The 23,395-nt window shown below is 45.4% G+C and overlaps 1 protein-coding gene across 3 annotated transcripts in view; it reads left to right on the top strand.

Annotated features, from left to right (window-relative positions):
- Window positions 1-23,395, top strand: part of NAV2 (neuron navigator 2) — a 713,755-nt gene that overhangs the window by 303,911 nt on the left and 386,449 nt on the right. Inside the window, exon 1 of one of the 3 annotated variants that reach the window (XM_082270271.1) lies at window positions 12,379-13,516. The exons of 1 other annotated variant lie outside the window; for it this stretch is intronic. In XM_082270271.1, the coding sequence (XP_082126397.1) occupies window positions 13,262-13,516 (255 nt within the window). In that variant the 5' untranslated portion in view covers window positions 12,379-13,261. Of the gene's footprint in view, window positions 1-12,378; window positions 13,517-23,395 lie in introns of those variants that run through there. One more of the 3 variants, XM_082270272.1, reaches the window with a different exon arrangement.

Here is a 23,395-nt window from a genome sequence, read left to right as displayed (position 1 = left end):
AACTCTGCACTCTGTACATAGCACACCCCTAAATTCTGTACTCTGGGTATAGCGCACTCCTAAACCCTGCACTCTGTACACAGCACACCTCCGAACTCTGCACTCTGTACCTAGCACACCCCTAAATTCTGCACTCTGGGTATAGTGCACTCCTAAACCCTGCACTCTGTACACAGCACACCTCCGAACTCTGCACACTGTACGTAGCACACCCCTAAATTCTGCACTCTGGGTATAGCGCGCTCCTAAGCCCTGCACTCTGTACACAGCACACCTCCGAACTCTGCACTCTGTACGTAGCACACCCCTAAATTCTGCACTCTGGGTATAGTGCACTCCTAAACCCTGCACTCTGTACACAGCAAACCTCCGAACTCTGCACTCTGTACGTAGCACACCCCTAAATTCTGCACTCTGTACACAGCGCAACCCTAAATTCTGCACTCTGGGTATAGTGCTCTCCTAAACCCTGCACTCTGTACACGGCACACTCCTGAACTCTGTACATGCCGTACTCCTGAATATTTAAAAGAGCAGATGTACTATATTATCAAAAGTATTGGGACGCCTGCCTTTACACGCACATGAACTAGCATCCCAGTCCTAGCCCGTAGGGTTCAATATTAAGTTGGCCCACCCATTGCAGCTATAACAGCTTCAACTTTTCTGGGAAGGCTGTCCACAAGGTTTAGGAGTGTGTCTATGGGAATGTTTGACTATTCTTCCAGAAGCACATTTGTGAGGTCAGGTACTGATGTGGACGAGAAGGCCTGGCTCGCAGTCTCTGCTCTAATTGAACCCAAAGGGGTTCTATCGGGTTGAGGTCAGGACTCTGTGCAGGCCAGTCAAGTTCCTTCACCCCAAACTCGTTCATCCATGTTTATTATGGACCTTGCGTTGTGCACTGGTCCAAATCATTTGGTGGAGGGGGATTATGGTGTGAGGTTGTTTTTTAGGGGTTGGGCTTGGCCCCTTAGTTCCAGTGAAAGGAACTCTTAAGGCATCAGCACACCAAGACATTTTGGACATTTCATGGTCCCAACTTTGTGGGAATAGTTGGGCGATGGCCCCTTCCTGTTCCAACATGACTGCGCACCAGTGCACAAAGCAAGGTCCATAAAGACATGGATGAGCGAGTTTGGGGGGGGGGGGAGGAGCTTGACTGGCCTGCACAGAGTCCTGACCTCATCCCCATAGAACACCTTTGGGATGAATTAGAGCGGAGACTGCGAGCCAGGCCTTCTCAAGGCCGGCGGCCATGAACGCTCCCCGTGGAGCGAGAACGGCAGTCTGCTGTTGTAAACACAGCAGACCGTTGTTCTCTCTGCTATCAACACAGAGCTACTGTATTCCTCCTATTAAGGGACACAGGTCTCTGTGTTGATGTCACAAGCCCATCCCCCTACAGTTAGAAAACACCCCCTTGGCTGACATTTAACACTTTGATTGCCCCTGGGCCCCTTCCCTGCCAGTGTCATTGTTACAGTAACAGTGCATATTTTTACCACTGATTACTGTAGTAACATCACTGGTCCCCCCAAAAGTGTCAAAAATGTCAGTTGGGTGTCTGATCTGTCCGCCGCAAAGTCGCAGTCCCGCTACAAATCGCAGATCACCGCTAAAATAAAATGAATAAAAATGGCATAAATCTTTTCCCTAGTTTGTAGACGTGATAACTTTTGCGCAGACCAATTAAAATACGCTTATTGGGATTTTTTTGTAGCAGAATACAAATTGGCCTAAAATGATGAAAAAAAATTGATTTTAACATTTTGTTTTTTGGGAATGTATAGCAGAAAGTGAAAAATATATTGTTTTTTTTTTTTTCAGAATTGTCGCTCTTTTTTTGTTTATAGCGCAAAAAATAAAAAATCGCAGAAGTGATCAAATACCACCAAAAGAAAGCATTATTTGTGGGGGAAAAAAGAACATCAATTTTATTTGGGTACAGCGTCGCACGACCGCACAATTGTCCGTTAAAATAATGCAGTGCCGAATCGCAAAAAATGGCCTGGTCATTAACCACTTGCCGACCGCCCACAGTATATTTACTGCGGCAGTCAGCCCCTCCTGGGCAAAGCGCCTTAGTACTACGTCGCTCGCCCAGGAGCCTGCAGGGGGCGAGCACGCGCCGCCAGAGGCGCGCTCCCGCCCCCGCTCATTCCCTGACATCCCCGCGTGAGTGACCGGCTGCTCCAATGTCCGCCAGCCACTTGCGATCTCCCGCTGGAGAGGGAGAAAGGCAGGCGGCTGATGTAAACAAAGCTGTCTGTCATTCTCCCTGGTGTAACTGCGGAGACTGTACGATCCTGCTATGTAGGATCGTATGTCTCTGTGGTTACATCACAAGCCACACCCCTTTACAGTTAGAATCACGCCCCTAGGGACACACTTAACCCCTTGATCACTAATAAAGTTAACCCCTTCCCTGTCAGTGTCATTTTTACAGTAACAGTGCATATGTATAGCACTGATTACTGCAGTAATGTCACTGGTCCCCCCAAAAGTGTCAAAAATGTCAGTCAAGGGTCCGATCTGTCCGCCGCAATGTCGCAGTCCTGCAAAAAAAAAAAAAAGAAAAATCGCAGAAAAAAAAAACACCAAAAATGACATAAATCTTCCCCGTAGTTAGTAAACGCAATAAGTTTTGCGCAAACCAATCAAAATACGCTTATTGCAATTTTTTTTACCAAAAATATGTAGCAGAAAACAAATTGGCCTAAAATGTTAAAAAATTTAGATTTTTACATTTTTTTGGGGGGAATTTCATATAAAAAATTTGAAAAATATTGTTATTTTTTCAAAATTGTCGTCCTTTTTTTGTTTATAGTGCAAAAAATAAAAATCGCACAGGTGATCAAATACCACCAAAAGAAATCTCTGTTTGTGGGAAAAAAAGGACATCAATTTTATTTGGGTACAGCGTCGCACGACACGAATTGTCAGTTAAAGTAACGCAGTGCCGAATCGCAAAAAATGGCCTGGTCATTAGGAGGGCAAATCTTCCGGTCCAGAAGTGGTTAATATATCATTAAATGTATAGATTAAAGGTCAAGCAGCATGTACCTGAATTTGACCTTATATCAGCCTCTTGCAGTCCCTGTATAACAGGCCTGGAATGTAAGCAAGAGGAACAGCACAAGGAGCCAATCAATTGTACTGCAGTGCAAGGAGCATGCTGATAGGAGGGGGATAGCAGAGTGACAGAAAGATTAACTCACCAGTCCAGAAGGAGGGAAAAGAATTGTACCTGTTACCGAACTGCAGCTGAGAAAAATCAGTTCTCTTCCTCTACTAGACAAGACTGTGCCTTTGTGACAAAGCTGTGTAAGCGCCGGTTCACATAGGAGCGACGCTACTTTCAGGGGCGACCTCCGAGATCGCGGTGCGAGCAGCGCGCCGCGACCTCGGAGCGTCCGCCACGGACTTCATAACATTGAAGTCTATGGCGGTCGCCTCCTGGTCGCCCCAAAGAAGCTCCGGACCCTTTTTCTAGGTCGGAGCGACTTGTGTCGCTCCTATTAGAACGGGTCCGTAGCTTCCCTATGGGAGGCGACCTGCGGCGACCTGTGAGGCGACCAGGTCGCCTCACAGGTCGCCCTAGTGTGAACCGGGGCTAAATCTGAGGACTCTTTAGAAATTGATACAAATCCCTTGGCAGGTAAATAGCTCCCACATATGTATTTCATCTGTGCATTTATCTGTCTGGAGTTCATTAAAGATTCTGGAGCTGTATCTGGTAATCATCTCCTGTGCATTCAGTAAAGTCACCACCTTTCAGGTGAGGGAAGGAGAGACTCGTGTAATGATTTGCCTTTGAGACTCTTTATTTCCAGCTGAGCCATGGCTGATAATTCCTGGTGGAGTTGTATTGCTGCAGATCCACATTATCTACAAATCATTTAAAGCACACAGCGGCTGGTAGCATTTCCTAAATTAGTACCAGACAGAGAAATGGAAGAATTTTTATACACAGATCAATATATCAGACCCAGAAGGACACGGGAAAGAGATCGGCACAAGGACAAGGAAGCCGGAAATCTTCTGGAGAACTTAAAGCGACCCTGTCACTATGTTAAAATATGACAGTTTCTGGGGGTGTTGGATACCACACCTCCCGCTAGGTGCTGTCCTTCCTTCTGCTGGCTGCTACTTCACTATGGTCACAGTAGTGGGGTAGAAGGGGGCAGGGGGAACCACAGCACCAAGGGGGGATGCTCTCTGACATACCCTGAAGTAGTGATTGACCAATATCGTTTTTTTATTGCCGATATTTTGGTCATCGCATATCGAAAATCGGTATTTTTTTTTTTTTTGTTAACAGGTACTCTTGTGGGGGGATCTGGGAGGTCTAAAATTATGCAATTCCCAAATCACCTCAAAATGCAGGACGCACTTGCGATCCCATTACTTTTCAATGGCACCCCAGTCGCCCAGAAGGCTCCATGCACACTTGGAATTCCCGAATCACCGCAAAATGCTGGATGCACTTGCGATCTCATTAATTTTCAATAGCACCTCAATCGTGGCGCGTTTGTGCCGCAATAGTCAACCAGACAAATCTCGACAAAATCGCCCAGAAGGCTCCATGCACACTGGGTTTAAAAAAACTCCAGTTCCCTTGGCAGAAAAAAAATGCTCAAATAGAGCATTTTTTGTACAAAGTTTAGACCAGTTTGGGAGAGTTTTACATTTTTTCTGCCAGAAAGCTCCAATCAGGAACGCAAACCTGAAGTTTTTTTTTTTTTTTTTTCTCCTGCCGCTAAACGTTGAGCTCAAAATATGCCTGTAATCTTCCTAATGTGCATGGACACGTAGGATAACATTGAGCTGCTTCTACACGCAAAACACAAAACTCCTGTACAAATAGCGATTTTTTTAAGCCAATGTGCATGGAGCCAAAAAAGTTCCAGAAAGTCTTTTGCGCAACAGGCGCTCCCCGATTTCGTTTGTACGATTTTGCCACAATTTGGCTGGTGACAATCGCAGCAAAAGCCTGCCGTGATTGAGGTACCATTAAAAAGTAATGGGATCACAGGCGTGTCATCAGCATTTTGCGGCAATTCGGGATTTCCCCAGTGATCTGGAACGCGTAGGTGTGAATAGAGCCATATAGTCAAAGAGAGGAGCCGGTACAACTTTGCAAGACTGAAAGGAAGGCCGGAGGTCAGATTTAACAAATCACATTATTGATTTGCATGCAAAAGAATTACAGTTACAGTTATACAGGATTTATATAACGCCAACAGATTGCTCAGCACTTTACAATAATAAAGGAAGTCGGCACAGTTACAATACAATGCAAGACAACAGGGTAAGGAGGGCCCTAATCAAAAGAGCTTACAATCTACAAAGAAATCCTCTTTCTTGCTATGAACAGAGTCTTGGACTATGTGATACTGACAGTAACTTGTGCTCATGCTGGACCATTGCTATCCACATCCAACTACCATCCTGTGTGTGGGAACCATATACTAAGCTGATGCCTGACAAAGCAATGTCTGTACCAGTTTATAGCAATGGAAAACCTGGTGCTTTCCTCTCATATAACCTTTCCCCTCGGTGTCCTATATAAAAACAGATGTGGTGTTTACAAAGGGTGTGGGAGTTCAAACATGAAGCCGTAAAATCTCTTTACTCAATTGGGAGATATGATCTCTGGGTGTGTTTGTATGTATATATATATATATATATATACAGTATCTTACAAAAGTGAGTACACCCCTCACATTTTTGTAAATACATTTATTTTAGCTTTTCATGTGACAACACTGAAGAAATGACACTTTGCTACAATGTAAAGTAGTGAGTGTACAGCTTGTATAACAGTGTAAATTTGCTGTCCCCTCAAAATAACTCAACACACAGCCATTAATGACTAAACCACTGAGTACACCCCTAAGTGAAAATGTCCAAATTGGGCCAGATTAGCAATTTTTCCTCCACCCGGTGTCATGTGACTCATTAGTGTTACAAGGTCTCAGGTGTGAATGGGGAGTGGATGTGTTAAATTTGGTGTTATCGCTCTCACTCTCTCATATTGGTCACTGGAAGTTCAACATGGCACCTCATGGCTCTCTGGTGATCTGAAAAAAAGAATTGTTTCTACATGAAGGTGACCTAGGCTGTAAGAAGATTGCCAAGACCCTGAAACTGAGCTGCAGCACGGTGGCCAAGACCATACAGTGGTTTAACAGGACAAGTTACACTCAGAACAGACCTCGCCATGGCCGACCAAAGAAGTTGAGTGCACGTGATCAGCGTCATATGCAGAGGTTGTCTTTTGGGAAATAGACGTATGAGTGCTGCCAGCATTGCTGCAGAGGTTGAAGAGGTGGGGGGTCAGCCTGTCAGTGCTCAGACCATACGCCGCACACTGCATCAAATTGGTCTGCATGGCTGTTGTCCCAGAAGGAAGCCTCCTCTATAGATGATGCACAAGAAAGCCCACAAACAGTTTGCTGAAGACAAGCAGACTAGGGACATGGATTACTGGAACCATGTCCTGTGGTCTGATGAGACCAAGATAAACTTATTTGGGTCTGATGGTGTCAAGCGTGTGTGGGGGCAACCAGGTGAGGAGTACAAAGACAAGTGTGTCTTGCCTACAGTCAAGCATGGTGGTGGGAGTGTCATGGTCTGGGGCTGTAGGAGTGCTGCTGGTACCGGGGAGCTACAGTTCATTGAGGGAACCATGAATGCCAACATGTACTGTGACATACTGAAGCAGAGCATGATCCCCTCCCTTCAGAGACTGGGCCACAGGGCAGTATTCCAACATAACGACCCCAAACACATCTCCAAGATGACCACTGCCTTGCTAAAGAAGCTGAGGGTAAAGGTGATGGACTGCCAAGCATGTCTCCAGACCTAAATCCTATTGAGCATCTGTGGGGCATCCTCAAGGTGGAGGAGCGCAAGGTCTCTAACATCCACCAGCTCTGTGATGTCATCATGGAGGAGGGGAAGAGGACTCCAGTGGCAACCTGTGAAGCTCTGGTGAACTCCATGCCCAAGAGGGTTAAGGCAGTGCTGGAAAATAATGGAGGCCACGCACAATATTGACACTTTGGGCCCAATTTTGGACATTTTCACTTAGGGGTGTACTCACTTTTGTTGCCAGCGGTTTAGACATTAATGGCTGTGTGTTGAGTTATTTTGAGGGGACAGCAAATTTACACTGTTATACAAGCTGTACACTCACTACTTTACATTGTAGCAAAGTGTCATTTCTTCAGTGTTGTCACATGAAAAGATAGAATAAAATATTTACAAAAATATGAGGGGTGTACTCACTTTTGTGAGATACTGTATATAATATTTTCTATTGCATTAAGGCTACATTCACACCTGAGCGTAGCGTTTTTCGCGCGTTTTTTACCGCGATTTTACCGCGATTTTTGCGGCGTTTTTTACCGCGATTTTACCGCGATTTTTACCGCGATTTTTGTGCAGGCGTTTTTAGATTGAATAGAGATCAATGGAAAACGCCTGTAATCTGCCCAAAAAGAAGCTCATGTACTTTTTTGAGCGTTGGGCGTTTTGTAAACAGCGTCAAAACGCTCAGATGTGAACAGGGGCCATTGAAATGAATAGGATTTGTCTTGTTGGGCGTTTTGAGAGCTGATCCTAGAGCAGAAAAACGCCCCAAAAACGCCCCAAAACGCCTAGATGTGAACGGAGCCTAAGGCTATGAAATTCCCATGTCTGGAGCTGATGAATTTATTTTTAAATCACTATGGAAACCATTTAGAGACTCGACCATAATCCTGCTTTGCTGTTCTTTGTGTTACCAAAACTCGTAAATGGAGCACATAAATGGGGGCACGCAGTTCACCCTAACACAGCACTATGGGGACACAGACACCACGCATGTCAGTTTTGTTGGAATGTTGACGAATGATGCGTATTATTATGTATTCACATAAACTAATTATAATATACGTATTTTTCTGATAGGCTCTAATAATTACATCATAAAAAATAAGAAGCAAGAAACAGAACTGAACTGTAGTTTTCTGCAGTGGGTGGGGCCTAATGGGCCCCTCCCACAGCCCTGCTCTCTCTCCTTGTGCAGGGTAACTGGTCTTGTCTCTGTCCCCTGTGTAGTTTTCTGAAGGCAGCCTTTGGTGGGAGGGGCTGCTTGGCCTCCCCCCACAGCTCTACTTACATACAGCCCCATGATGATGTCACTGCTGCTTTTACAAGGTAATATCTGGGTTTAAAAAGGCATTTGGTGCACGCAAAGTGTATTTATATCTTTTGTGGCTAGATAGAAATAGGGTCAGTTTTCCTTCCTTGGACCACTTTTGGCTTAAAAAAAAAAAAAAAAGATATACTTACAGTGGTTTTTCACAGAGCAGCCCTGATCCTCCTCTTCTCGGTTCCCCGCCAGGACTCCTGGCTCCTCCTCCATGACCAATGCCCCCAATAGCAAGCTGCTTACTATGGCGGCACTGGTGCATGCTCATTACCAAGCCACGCTCTGTGTCCATAAGACACATAGAGCCACAGCTGGGCACTGCCCCCCGCCCTGCCCTCATTGGCTCACTGGCTACGATTGACAGCCAGTGGTTCCCGCTGCTGTCACAGCCAATGAAGAGATAGAGACCTGAGACAGCCGAGGCTCTCGTGCACATTGCTGGATTAAGAGGGGGCTCAGGTGAGTATAAGGGAGGTCTGTGGGGGAAGCATAGAATGCACAAAGGTAAAAAAAAAAACATCAGCCTTTACAACCACTTTAATGCTGACTTTCGCATGACCATGGCCCCCATGACACTGTTCCTGGGCATAAGTGAGCACGTTCACGAAAATCCCCACATTGGATGATAATTCCTGCCCACACTACAGTTTTGGAGTTGTTCTGACCCGGTCATGTAACCATTACAGTTTGGCCCGTGTCATAGTCGATCAAATCCTTATGGTTGGCCAGTTTTTTCTGCTTTCAACACATCGACTTTAGGGATAACATGTTCACTTGCTGCCTAATATATCCCACCCACTTTCAGGAGCCATTGTCACAAGATAATCAATGTTATTCACTTTACCTGTCAGTGGGCAGAATGTTATGCCTGATTGGTGTGTGTATGCGCGTGTATGTATATATGTGTGTGTGTATGAATATATATATATACACACACACACACACACGTGCATTTCAATGAATTACACACAGAGTGATATATTTCAAGCATTTCTTTCTTTTAATTGTGATGATTATGGCTTACAGCGAGTCACACCCCAAAATTCAGTATCTCAGAAAATGAGAATATTGTGAAAAAGTTCAATATTGTAGACTCATGGTGTCACACTCTAATCAGCTTATTAACTCAAAACACCTGTAAAGGTTTCCTGATTCTTTAAATGGTCTCTCAGTGCCGGTTCACATATATGCGATCACAGACACCGCATATGATTCGGAGCGCACTGCTCCTAAAATCACTTGCAATGTCTGTGCCGGTGTGAATTCAGCCATACAGTTTATATAGCTGAATTCGCACCACAATCGCAGTGAACTCGCACAGGACACTTTTTTTGGTCCACAGCAGAATCGGATCGCATGGTGGTTCACACCAGTGCGATCCGTTTCTGTGCGAACTCTCAGATAGCACTGCGATATGCGATCTGATCTGGGGCTGTCGTTTACTTTGAATTGACACCCACAGCGTATCGCATATGGCAGTGTGAACTGCCTGTGCTGTGGATGCAATTCGGGAACACGCAGTATATTCGCAGTGTTCCCGCATCGCAATAGTGTGAACCGGGACTCAGTCAGGTTCAGTAGATTACACAATTATGAGGAAAAAGACTGCTGACTTGACGGTTGTCCAGAAGACAGTCATTGACACCTTCCACAAGGAAGGTAAGTCACAAAAGGTCATTGCTAAAGAAGCTGGCTGTTCACAGAGTGCTATATCCAAGCATATTAATGGAAAGTTGATTGGAAGGAAAAAAGTGTGGCAGAAAAAGGTGCACAAGCAACAGGGATGACCTCAGCCTTGAGAGGATTGTGAAGAAAAGTCCATTCAAGAATTTGGGGGAGACTCACAAGGAGTGGACTACGGCTGGTGTCAGTGCTTCAAGAGCCACCACACACAGACATATCCAGGACATGGGCTACAACTGTCACATTCCTTCCTTCCAGAGACGTCAGAATCGTCTTACCTGGGCTAAGGAAAAAAAGGACTGAATTGTTGCTCATTGGTCCAAAGTACATTTTGCATTTCATTTAGAAATCAAGGTCCCAGACTCTGTAGGAAGAGTGGAGAGGCACAGAGTCCAAGTTGCATGAGGTCCAGTGTGAAGTTTTCCACAGTCAGTGATGATTTGGGGAGCCATGTCATCTGCTGGTGTTGGTCCACTGTGTTTTATCGAGTCCAAAGTCAGTGCAGCCCTCTAGCAGGAAATTCTAGAGCACTTCATGCTTCCCTCTGCTGACCAGCTTTATTGAGATCCTGATTTCATTTTCCAGCAGGACTTGGCACCGCCCACACTGCCAAAACTACCAATACCTGGTCACATGATTATGGGATCACTGTGCTTGATTAGCCAGCAAACTCATCTGACCTAAACCCCATAGAGAATCTGTGGGGTATTGTTAAGAGGAAGATGAGAGACCCAACAATGCAGACGAGCTGAAGGCTGAAGCAACCTGGACTTCCATAACACCTCAGCAGTGCCACAGGCTGATCGCCTCCATGCCACGCTGCATTGATGTACTAATTCATGCAAAAGGAGCCCCGACCAAGTATTGAGTGCATCCTATACTGTACATGGACAGACTTCTCCCCCTATACTGTACATGGACAGACTTTTCACTAAGCCAACATTTCTGTATTAAAAATCCTTTGTTTTTTATTGGTCTTATGTAATATTCTAATTTTCTGAGATACTGAGTTTTGGGGTTTCACTCGCTGTAAGCCATAATCCTCAAAATTAAAAGAAAGAAATGTTTGAAATATGTCACTTTGTGTGTAATAAATCTATATGAGTTTTACTTTTTGAATTGAATTACTGAAATCTGATATTCTAATTTTCTGAGATGCACCTGTATGACTTTTTTTTTTTTAGCCAAAATTTTAAACTGTTAGGTGTGGACACCACGCTAGAGAAGGACCTCATACAAGCTGCAGGAAGAACTGTCTTTATTGCTCCCAGTGGCCAGTCAGACCACAGTTTCTATTTTTCCACAGCCAATATAAAAATGGAAAGGAAAGGTTAACCACTTGCCGACTGCCGCCCGACTATATACGGCGGCAGTCAGCCCCTCACAGGCAAAGTGACGTATGGGTATGTCACTAGCCTGTGAGGCTCTAGGGAGCGAGCGCGCGCCGCCGTAGGCGCAATCCCGCTTGCTCACGGACCCCCCCCCCCCCCCGCGCGAGTGACCGGCGGACCCGATGTCCGCCGCTCACTCGCGATCCTCCGGTACAGCTGGAGAAAATCAGGTGGCTAATGTAAACAAAGCCGCCTGTCATTCTCCCCTGTGTAACAGCACAGATCATACGGTCCTGCTATGTAGGACCGTATATCTCTGCTTTTACACACACAGCCACATCCAATCACAGTTAGAATCACGCCCCTAGGGACACACTTAACCCCTCCCTCTCAAATAAAGTTAACCCCTTCACTGCCAGTGTCATTTTTACAGTAACAGTGCATATGTATAGCACTGATTACTGTAGAAATGTCACTGGTACCCCCAAAAGTGTCAAAAATGTCAGTCAAGGGTCCGATCTGTCCGCCGTAATTTCGCAACAATAAAAATGACAAAAATCTTTCCCTTAGTAAACCAATCAAAATACGCTTTTTGCGATTTTTTTTTTAACCAAACATATGGTACAAAAAAAAAATTGGCCTAAAATGTTAAAAAAATTTGATTTTTACATTTTTTTTGGGGGGGGGGATTTCATATAAAAAAATGTGAAAAATATTGTTATTTTTGCAAAATTGTCGCTCTTTTTTTGTTTATAGCGCATGATCAAAAAATCGCACAGGTGATCAAATACCACCAAAAGAAAGCTCTGTTTGTGGGAAAAAAAGGACGTCAATTTAATTTGGGTACAGCGTCGCACGACCGTGCAATTGTCCCTTAAATTCACGCAGTGCCGAATCGCAAAATAGGCCCTGGTCAGGAAGGGGGTAAAATCTTCCGGGGCTTAAGTGGTTAAAAATCAGACACTTTGTTACAGGTGGCCCCCCTGACTTCAAACATTTTAGGGCTCTCCTTAGACCTCTAGCTAGCTTGCGATGCATACTGGCACCTGTAGTTCCCCAGCAGCTGCAGGGAAGCAGGTCATTTACTGCTGAGCAAAGAGTCATGTGACATTGCCCATATTGCAGGAAATGTGCCTTTTCCTTACACGCCGATGTTTTTCCTTGAATCATATCAGGGATGAATCACCCATCCCCTTGTATTCTCGGCAGTTATTTGGCTGTTTGAAAAACTGGCTGATTTTCTGTTTCCTAGTACGGTGAGACGACTCTGACAGCTCTGAGCAGGCCCCTCCCCTCCTGCAGAGATATTTTCCAATCTGGCCAATAAGCATCCTGCGTTGCACTGTACTGTCAAAATGCAAAGCTATCCCCACACACATACACACACACACTCTCAGCTCAGCGAGCTCTGTACAGACAACCTGCTAGTGACACATTACCATTCTGCTAAAGTCTACAGGTTGGGCTGATCCCATCACTACTACGCCGAGATCCCGGATAACGTCAGCTCCAGACAAATTTCCTCTTCTCGCCTTCCAGCAGCCCTGAGCCTCTAACTGGTATTATGATTAAAGAGGCTTGATTCCCTCTAAAGCAAATATACAAGGGCATCAGTCATTATCGTAGTAAGCTGCATCTGCTTCTTGGCTCAGGCTGAAGAAAAAAGACATCTTAAGCTGCTTGGAAGCCACGCTGCCATCAGGACAGGGGGGGGGGACACATGCTACGTCTTCCCTGAGATACCCTTCGGAGACGAGCTGATTAGATAATGAAGAGAAGTCTTCCATTTCCCGAGAGGAGAATTACAGGTGTCTCCCCATGAGAAGATTCCGATGAACGGAGACGAAGATGAGTCTCGGTTGTACATCAGAGGAATCGTTATAAGGATGGCGACTCCAGTCCGTTAGTGGGATTCATGTGTATTGCCGACTCGTTCTGCAGTGGACGTGATTGAAAGATTTTTTTTTTTCTCCATCTAGCAGGGCAAGCTTATCCTCGTAGAGAGAGAGAGACGATTGTGTCAAGAAAAGGGTTATTGGAAAAGATGCCATCCATCCTGGTGGCCTCCAAAATGAAATCAGGACTGCCCAAACCGGTCCACAGTGCCGCACCAATCCTCCATGTTCCTGCAAGGACAATCCCCCAGCCCTGTTACCTCAAATTGGGAAATAAGGTAGATGTCTCGAAGCCCACTTACCCCAGTCAGATTTCGCTGAAGCCTCAGTATGGGTACGAGTCCACCGGGGAGGCATTGCCTATCAAGAAGACGGATTCTGAAGAAAATGTCTTTGACACACAGGTCAGTATACAGTCTGATTCAGCACCATTGGGAATAGCATGTCTTTAAATAAAACATTTCCAACAAAATTCTACTAGTGTATGGCCAGCTTTATACAATAATATGTTTATTGGGCTATATATCATTAGCTGTTGACAGAATGCACTAATGTGGCTTTATTTATAAAGAATCTCATGTACTATATGACTCTATCCCCATATGATAGCACCCTGATCCTGGGGTTTGGTCAGTGATGTGTGTGGGCTATGGTAGACCTTCACAGACCTCGATTGATCCTAGAGGAAGAATTGGACTGCTGTTGACCAGCTTCTATTTCTCCCTTAATAATAAACCAGTACTGGAGGCATCTGCAGTGCTTGAACATGTACACATGGCTGGTGTAAGTGCACATGTCTATGCCACAATTGATGCACAGATTGATCATACAACAGTTGAATATCACCTCAGTCTGATTTATAGTGTGGCCAAAGATCTGCATTCATGGAAAGCCACCAATGGTTATAGATTGATTTTTTCTTTAGTGCTGGATCTCTTAAGGCTCCCCCTGGGATCTTTTTTTTGGCAGCTGTGTACACAGGCTCGTTCGCACAAGCATGGGCTGTGTATGGGGTGCAAACATGGGCTGTTTATGGGGTGCAAGCATTGACTGTTTGGGGTGTAAGCATGGGCTGTTTATGGGGTGCAAGCATGGGCTGTTTATGGGGTGCAAGCATGGGCTGTTTGGGGTGTAAGCATGTGCTGTATATGAGGTGCAAGCCTAGGTTATGTATGGGGTGCAAGCATAGCTTGTGTATGGGTGACTGTGGTCTCTCTCATGAGTGTCTATGGATTAATAATGTGACATACTAGAGCCCAGTCAATGCACAGATTAAATATTACCTCCATCTTATTTAGGGTGGTCAAAGATCTGCATTCATAGAAAGCCACTAATGGTTTTAGATTGATTTTTCTTTTAGTCTTAGATCTGTTGGGCCCCACTGGGATTTTTTTTTTTTGGCAGATCTGTACACAGGCCAGTCAGTACAAGCATGGGCTGTGTGTGGGGTGCTAGCATAGGATTTATATGGGTGACTGTGGTCTCTCTCATGGGTATCTGTGGATTAATAATGTGAAATACTAGAGTCGAATCAATGCACAGATGGATCATGCAATGGTAGAATATTACATTTGTCTTATTTAGGGTGGCCAAAGATCTGTATTCATAGAAAGTCACCAGTGGTTTTAGATTTATATTTCCTTTAGTCTTGGATCACTTGAGGCCCCAGGGATCTTTTTTGGCAGTTCTGTACATAGGCCAGTTGGTACAAGCAATGGCTGTAAATGGAGTGCAAGCACAGGCTTTGTAAACGGTGAAACATAAGATTTGTGTGGGGTGCAAGTATGGACTGTGTATGGGGTACAGGCATGGGCTGTGTATGGGCTGGAAGCATGAGCTGTGTATGGGGTGTAAGCATGGGTTTTGTATGGGGTGCAAGCATGGACTGTGTATAGGGTGTAATCATGGGCTGAGTTTGGGGTACAAGCATGGGCTGTATATGAGGCGCAAGCCTGGGTTATGTATGAGGTGCAAGCATAGGCCATGTATGATTGACCACGGTCTCTCTCATTAGTGTCTGTGAATTAATAACGTCAAATACTAGAGCCCAGTCGATGCACAGATTGAATATCACATCCGTCTTATTTAGGGTGGCCAAAGATCTGCATTCATGGAAAGCCACCAATGGTTTTAGATTAATTTTTCTTTTAGTCTAAGATCTCTTGGGCCACACTGGGATCTTTTGGTGGCAGTTCTGTACATAGGCCAGTGGGTACAAGCATAGGTTGTAAATGGAGTGCAAGCACAGGCTTTGTAAAGGGTGAAACATTGAACTTTGTATGGACTATGTATGGAGTACAAGCATGGGCTATGTATGGGGTACAAGCATGGGCTTTGTATGGGGTACAAGCATGGGCTGTGTATGGGGTACAAGCATGGGATGCAAGGATGGGCTGTGTATGGGGTGTAAGCATGGGCTGTGTATGGGGTACAAGCATGGGCTGTGTATGGGGTGTAAGCATGGGCTGTGTATGGAGTACAAGCATGGGATGCAAGGATGGGCTGTGTATGGGGTGTAAGCATGGGCTGTGTATGGGGTGTAAGCATGGGCTGTGTATGGGGTGCAAGCATGGGCTGTGTATGGGGGGCAAGCATGGGCTGTGTATGGGGGGCAAGCATGGGCTGTGTATGGGGTGTAAGCATGGGCTGTGTATGGGGTGTAAGCATGGGCTGTGTATGGGGTGCAAGCATGGGCTGTGTACGGGGGGCAAGCATGGGCTGTGTATGGGGGGCAAGCATGGGCTGTGTATGGGGGGCAAGCATGGGCTGTGTATGGGGGGCAAGCATGGGCTGTGTATGGGGTGCAAGCATGGGCTGTGTATGGGGAGCAAGCATGGGCTGTGTATGGGGTGTAAATATGGGCTGTGTATGGGGTGCAAGCATGGGCTGTGTATGGGGGGCAAGCATGGGCTGTGTATGGGGTGTAAGCATGGGCTGTGTATGGGGTGTAAACATGGGCTGTGTATGGGGTGCAAGCATGGGCTGTGTATGGGGTACAAGCATGGGATGCAAGGATGGGATGTATATGAGGTGTAAGCATTGACTGTGTATGGGGTGCAGCATGGGATGTGTATATCTATCTATCTATCTATCTATCTATCTATCTATCTATCTATCTATCTATCTATCTATCTATCTATCTATCTATCTATCTATCTATCTGTCTGTCTGTCTGTCTGTCTGTCTGTCTGTCTGTCTGTCTGTCTGTCTGTCTGTCTGTCTGTCTGTCTGTCTGTCTATCTGTCTGTCTATCTAAATATCTATCTATTATCCATGTATGTATGTATGTATGTATGTATGTATGTATGTATACGTATATTATACATCTGCAACAAAAATTGGCTATTTTAGAAAAGAAAGAATTGTCCCTGGCCTGTAATAACGTCATACACACAGAGAATTGAATATCATATGCAAATAACATTGTTTATGTACCCGATACCAATAACATTTCAGTCACCTGACCTTTCTTGGAACGCTCTGTAGCTGGTGTAGTGATTGTTGAGCTTCTCCTGTAACGTAGCCATGTCTGGAATGGTGGTGCTGTTTCAGTTTCATACATACACATGCAGAAAGTCACCGTAAGGCGTCAGTGTATTTCCAAATTACAGACAGATCCATTCTCTGATATCCTCTGTTTGGAGAATAGCATTTACTATGTGATTGTTTCTAGAAAACGTGGTTGGTTTGAGCATGGTTCACTCATGCCCTAGGTGCAGAACATGTCCTGTGTGTCAGTAGCAGAAATTTCCCAGCATGCTGAGAAACCTTTGTAATTCATTTAGAAAAATAGATAGAGCTGTTCTGTGGTCACCTATTGGCTTTTTAGCTCTGAAGCAAACAATAGTTTTTTTTTTGTTCTATTTTCACATGTGGGAGATGAAAGGAAGAATCTAAATTGTTCAGAAGGGGCAACGGGGATTGCCTGGGAAAATTCTTCCTTCTAGCACTCTGATAAATTAGGGCCCATTAGGGCTTGTATCTACTTGTATTTCCTTGCAGCTAAACACACGTGTTGGACACAGGTACAGCGCAGAGCCTGGAGAAATAAATTGGAAATCAAGGTAGTTTCCATTATTGCTCTGCAGTGCAGAACCCCATTCAAGGGTGGTACATGCTGCTGCTTGGCTATTTTTTGGCTCTTCAGATGAAAGTCAATCTGCCAGCATGCATGCAACATTCTTTTCTCTCCTTTCTCTTCTTTTTCTCCTTTTCTTATCTCCCTTGTAAATCCATGCACTAAAATCTCATATAAGCTTCAACATGGACATGTTAATGTCATTTCAAAAGTAATTGTTAGTCAATAATAATACCTGGTGGTCCTGTCATGAGTCCTTGTTCTAGCACTTTCCATTATAGGGTGACAAGCACTCCATCCGCAGCCGTGCCAACACATATTGCACAGGCATGGTCCACAGTTATCACTATCAGGAAGAAGCCAGTCCAGGGCAAGGATGTGCAGCGGTTGGTGGAGTGAGTGCATATAGACAAGAAGTGGCTGAAAAAAAAGGCAGGAGGGGATCAGCAGCACTTAAATGAATAAAGGATAAAGGTGAAGACAATATTGCAATTATTTATAATACATGGTGCAACCTAAATGCCATCCAGATAGCTTTTGCATCCTAACACAAAACTGTAAGTCAAAGAGCAAATAATGGAACATAAGAGGTTTATACATGTAATAAGAACTCCAGCTGAAGGTCTATAACAGTGGTCTCTAAACTGCGGCCCATTGCTTGTCTTTATCTGGCCCTTTGGTCACTATTCTTCCCTCTGACACCAACTATGGGACATTATTCCTCCCATTGACACCAATGATGCAGTGTAAATTCTTCCTCTGATACCATTGATGGTGAACAATATCTCTCACAGACACCGATAACAGGACATTATTTCTTACACTGACACCAACAATGGGGCACTATTCCTCCCATTTACACTAATGATGAAGCACTATTCCTCTCACTCACACCGATAATGGGGCACTATTCCTCTCACTGACACCAATAACAGGACATTATTTCTTACACTGACACCAACAATGGGGCACTATTCCTCCCATTTACACTAATGATGAAGCACTATTCCTCTCACTCACACCGATAATGGGGCACTATTCCTCTCACTGACACCAATAACAGGACATTATTTCTTACACTGACACCAACGATGGGGCATTATTCCTCCCATTTACACTAATGATGAAGCACTATTCCTCTCACTGACACTGAGGATTGGGCACTGTTCCTTCCACTGACATCAACAATGAGGCACTTTTTCTCCTACTGACACCAAGGATGGGGCACTATTCCTCCCACTGACACCACTGAAGGAGCACTATTCCTTCCACTGACACCTATACCGGGGCATTATTTATTCCACTGACGCCAATGATGGGGCACTACTCCTCCCACTGACGCCAATGATGGGGCACTACTCCTCCCACTTACACCAATGATGGGGCACTATTCCTCCCACTGACGCCAATGATGGGGCACTACTCCTCCCACTGACACCAATGATGGGGCACTATTCCTCCTACTGACACCAATGATGGGGCACTATTCCTCCTACTGACACCAATGATGGGGCACTATTCCTCCCACTGACACCAATGATGGGGCATTATTCCTGCTACTGATACCAATGATGGGGCACTGTTCCTCCCACTGACACCAATTCATGCAGACACCTGTTAGCTCCCTCTGTGCTGTGTAATTTTTTTATTCCCACTGATCACCAAGCCTGAGGCATTATCTCTTTCCCCCGGCCACAGTCCGGTCCTGCTAAAGTCAGAAAGACAGTAAGCTGGCCCCTTGTTTAGAGACCCCTGCTCTATAACATGCCACTGTGTGGGTATAAGTGCTTCTGACCACCACACAGAATATGCATAAGGTTTCCACCCCCAGACATGTGAAGAGGGCCCTGTGCTGTATATTGGCAGCATGCAGTCTGGGTGGTGACTTCATTGTTTCGCTCTCTTTGAGGCTTCAGTTACAAAGCCAGACAAAACCTGCACAGCACAGAGGGGGTTAATAGGTGTCTGCCTGAATTACCCGGGCTGGCTGTGCCCAATCACTTGTGCCTCTTGCAGCTCTCATTCTCAGTGGCTGCCCTGCAGATGGCCCCCCAGTAATGAATCATTTTTTCCCCTCCGTCTAACGAGTAGCATTCCTGGAAGTCGCAGATTCAGACAGGTGTCGCCCTGAAGTCAGACGGAAAGGATGTGACTTTTATATTAAGATGAAGAGGGAAAGGTGATGTTTTCCGGCACGTTTGAGCGTGCTGACCGTGCTGGACGGTGTGCTCTTCTGTTGGAAAAAAACACATTTATTTTCATAAATGTGGGACTTTACATGAGGTGTGGCCAGTATACACATAATGATAATGGTATCACATATGCATCTGCTGGTAAGCATATAGAAGCATCACATGTTTATTTATATATCCATAGCAGTTGACATAAAGTACAGTAAATACAAAACAAGTAAAAGGGGACATAGATAGAGTACATATGGATAACATGATAAGACCATAAAAAATAATGAAGAATAATAACAAAATAAACCAGAAGGCGTAGAGTGTAAATGAATATTGATAATAGGATGCATGATGAATATGGCCTCCATGGCTCAACACGTTTCATGAAAAGTGTTTCACTTCATCAGGAGAAGGCACATTTCTAGTTTCTAAAATATATATATATATAAGAACAATATTGCATCCAATGGAGGGGTATTTTGAAAAAAATGAAAATTATATAACTTACAATCAGTGCTGTATTTTGGCATAGGCCAACAAGGCCCAGGCCTAGGGCGGCACTTTGCAGGGGGGCAGCAAAAAAGCCACCCCTCCACCTGAAACTCTATTGGCCACTGGTTGCTAGAACTGCTTCTCTCACCCCCCTCTCTCTCTCTCACTCACCCCCTCCTCTCTCTCTCTAAGCCCTCCTCTCTCTCTCTTCCTCTCTCTCACCTCCCTCTCTCTCTTTCACCCCCCCTCTCTCTCTCTCATCCCCCTCTCTCTCTCATCCCCCCTCTCTCTCTCACCCCCCTCTCTCGCGCTTTCTCTCTCATCCCTCTCTCTCTCACCCCTCTCTCTCTCTCATTCCCCCTCTCTCACATTCCCCCCCTCTCTCTCATCCCCCTCTCTCTCTCATCCCCCTCTCTCTCTCATCCCCCTCTCTCTCTCATCTCCCCTCTCTCTCTCATCTCCCCTCTCTCTCTCATCTCCCCTCTCTCTCTCATCTCCCCACTCTCTCTCATCTCCCCACTCTCTCTCATCTCCCTACTCTCTCTCATCTCCCCACTCTCTCTCTCATCCCCCTCTCTCTCTCATCTCCCCACTCTCTCTCATCTCCCCACTCTCTCTCATCTCCCCACTCTCTCTCATCTCCCTACTCTCTCTCATCTCCCCACTCTCTCTCATCTCCCCACTCTCTCTCATCTCCCTACTCTCTCTCATCTCCCCACTCTCTCTCTCATCCCCCTCTCTCTCTCTTTGATTCCCCCCTCTCTCTCTCATCTCCCCTCTCTCTCTCATCTCCCCTCTCTCTCATCTCCCCACTCTCTCTCATCTCCCCTCTCTCTCTCATCTCCCCTCTCTCTCATCTCCCCACTCTCTCTCATCCCCCCTCTCTCTCTCATCCCCCCTCTCTCTCTCTTTGATTCCCCCTTCTCTCTCTCATCCCCCCTCTCTCTCTCCCTCACCCACCCCCTCTCTCTTTCTCTCCTTCCCTCACCCACCCCCCTCTCTCTCTCCCTCACCCACCCCCTCTCACCCTCCCACCCCCCCCTCTCATGAGATCTCAAGGGTTCATGATGGGACTTGTAGTCTTTCAATTTTGGAGGGAGTCACATCTGTTAAAAAAGGAGTTGGGCAAATTTACATAAGGGGGGCGCCCAATTTTAGTCTTGCCTAGGGCAGCGCCAAACCAAGATACACCACTGCTTACAATAGAGTATTGGTTGTCAATGAGACTGTTGATCTCCCAGAAAAAATGTCCCTGTTGGAAACTGAGGGGGCACAGTCAAAAGCGCAAGGTCCAGTAGCATGGTATGGATTCCCATAGTAGGTCTTGGGCTGGATAATCAGGTAAAAATCTAATAGGGGGGTACCAAAGTAGTAATGTATATTATAAATGAAACCATAAGATATATAAATAGAATCAATAAGCCCAAGACCAAGAGTGAAAAAGAGAAAAATATAAATGTTGGGCAAAAATGCACCAATAGGTCCAAATAGGTGGAGGGTAGACAGTGAAGGAGCGTAACAACCATATACCGGTACATAAGATAGTGTGCCAAAAAGCAATACTAAAACGTGATGGAGGAAGCAATGAAAAGATAATGGAGAGAAAAATCCCAAAAGGAATAGTCAAAAGTGTGGCCAAAAATGTGGAGGAAAAAACATCTGGTGCAAAAAGGCTAAAAAGTGTGGTTCCAGTGTAGCAAGGATAGTGTGCATAAGGGAAGAAAATAGACCTGCACAGTGGTGTCAACATGCTAATTACAATTTTAAATAACATCTCTGCATTTTCATTACATACCTTTTTTTGTCTCGACGCAGCAGTGTCATCACTGGGTCTCTTAGCTTCCCTATACAATGCAGACAGACAACAGACAATGGCTGGTGGGGAGGTGGGGGGCATGGTGCCAGGGCCATCTTACCGAATGGGCACGCTGGGCAGTTGCCTGGGGGCCCCACTTGCCTGGGAGGCCCCACCTGCCCAGCGACCCAGCCAAGCATTAGTCCCGATTCATGTGTGCATCCCGTCGCCAAACTTAGCAGGTGGCAATGCCTGTCAGCCCTGCGCTGCTGTCAGGCCACTTGGGCCGTGGAGGGGAGCTCACAACTGCAGGAATGCCTGTCCGCCTCCACGGGAACAGGCACACACAGGACAGTCGAGTCTGACTCCCGTCCGTGTGTGTGTTCACCAGACCCAGCCGCCGAACTTGGAAGCTGTCATTAGCCTGGCACTGCTGTACCAATAAATATCACCTTATTGATAATTTGCCTTTTTATTCTCGTGGGTGATGTGTAGGCGGGGGCCCCAGTGCACTGCATTGCCCGCGGCCCGTTAATGCTCTTAAGATGGCACTGCATGGTGCTGTATGTAGCTTCCTAAAAACATCACAGCACTTGGCCTCGGTACACGGTGGGGGCTCGTTCCAGGGTAAGTATTTCATAATGAGCTAGTATGCGATGCATACTAGCTCATTATGTGTTTCTCTTGCAGGGTGAAAAAAAAAAAAAAAAGGGTTTACAACCTCTTTAAAGAGCACCTGTCATTTCAGATCCATCATGGCAGCGCCTGTTAGTGGGCATCCACTCACCTGCTGCCGCCACGTCCCTCACCTTGTTGTGTCACTGCCGCATCACCAGCTGTCCCATTAAAGTAAATGGGACTGTCAGTGAGTCAAGAGCGGGTCAGAGGAGGAGCCGCAGGGGGACAGAGATGACAGTTGCTGTTTAAAAATTATAATTTAAATCTACTTTATTTAAATCAAATCTACTCAGCATACATTTGCTATTGGATATTTCCAAAAAGCTCAGAATGGAGGGGCTGGCGTGTGGTGAAGTTGAGTATCGGGGGGGGGGGGGGTGGAGCTGGTGCCCAATCAAGAGAACCTGTTGCTTTGCCCTTGATGGGTACATGAACACATTTCTTTTGTTTGGCATAAGAAGGTTGTATTTTTTTTGCTGACTTTGTATTCCTGAATGTGAATGAAGTTTCCACAGAAGCCGCTGTTCTCCTAAAGTAGTAAAGAGTCACAGAACATATTTTAGCTGTTTTTTTTCTAATGACAAACACATTAAAAATGTGTTACTCGCTTCGAAAATGAGAGTAGTAGCAGGGAGGCTCAGCGATGGAAAGTGTGAAGAGGGATTTTGGCAGAATGAGAACTTCTTCCTATCAGAATATTATGTTCCCTTTTCTTCTCAGCGTGCTACAATATAGAGACGATTGTAAAGTAGATCTACACCCGGACTGACATGTATTTTTCACTGTGCACTCATAAACAAGTCTCATTTATTTAATTAAAATGCTTGTTTTCACCTTTGTTACATCTCAGTGCTGCTGAACGTCTGCAGCCTCTTTACAGTCACTTCATCTCTATATAATGCAGATGGCTGCTAAATAATGGAGAATGATGCCCGCATCCCTATTCTGTAGACTCTATTGGCAAGGCCCCTTATTATGGGATTTTTTAGGGCAAAAATATCACCAAAACAATTAAAAGTGCATGAAATTTTTAATTTACATATATGTATAAAAAGAC

The sequence above is a fragment of the Pelophylax lessonae genome, assembly GCF_965119305.1.
Source record: "Pelophylax lessonae genome assembly, chromosome: 10".
Taxonomy (NCBI): domain Eukaryota; kingdom Metazoa; phylum Chordata; class Amphibia; order Anura; family Ranidae; genus Pelophylax; species Pelophylax lessonae.
This window is presented reverse-complemented; position numbering and strand designations above follow the sequence as displayed.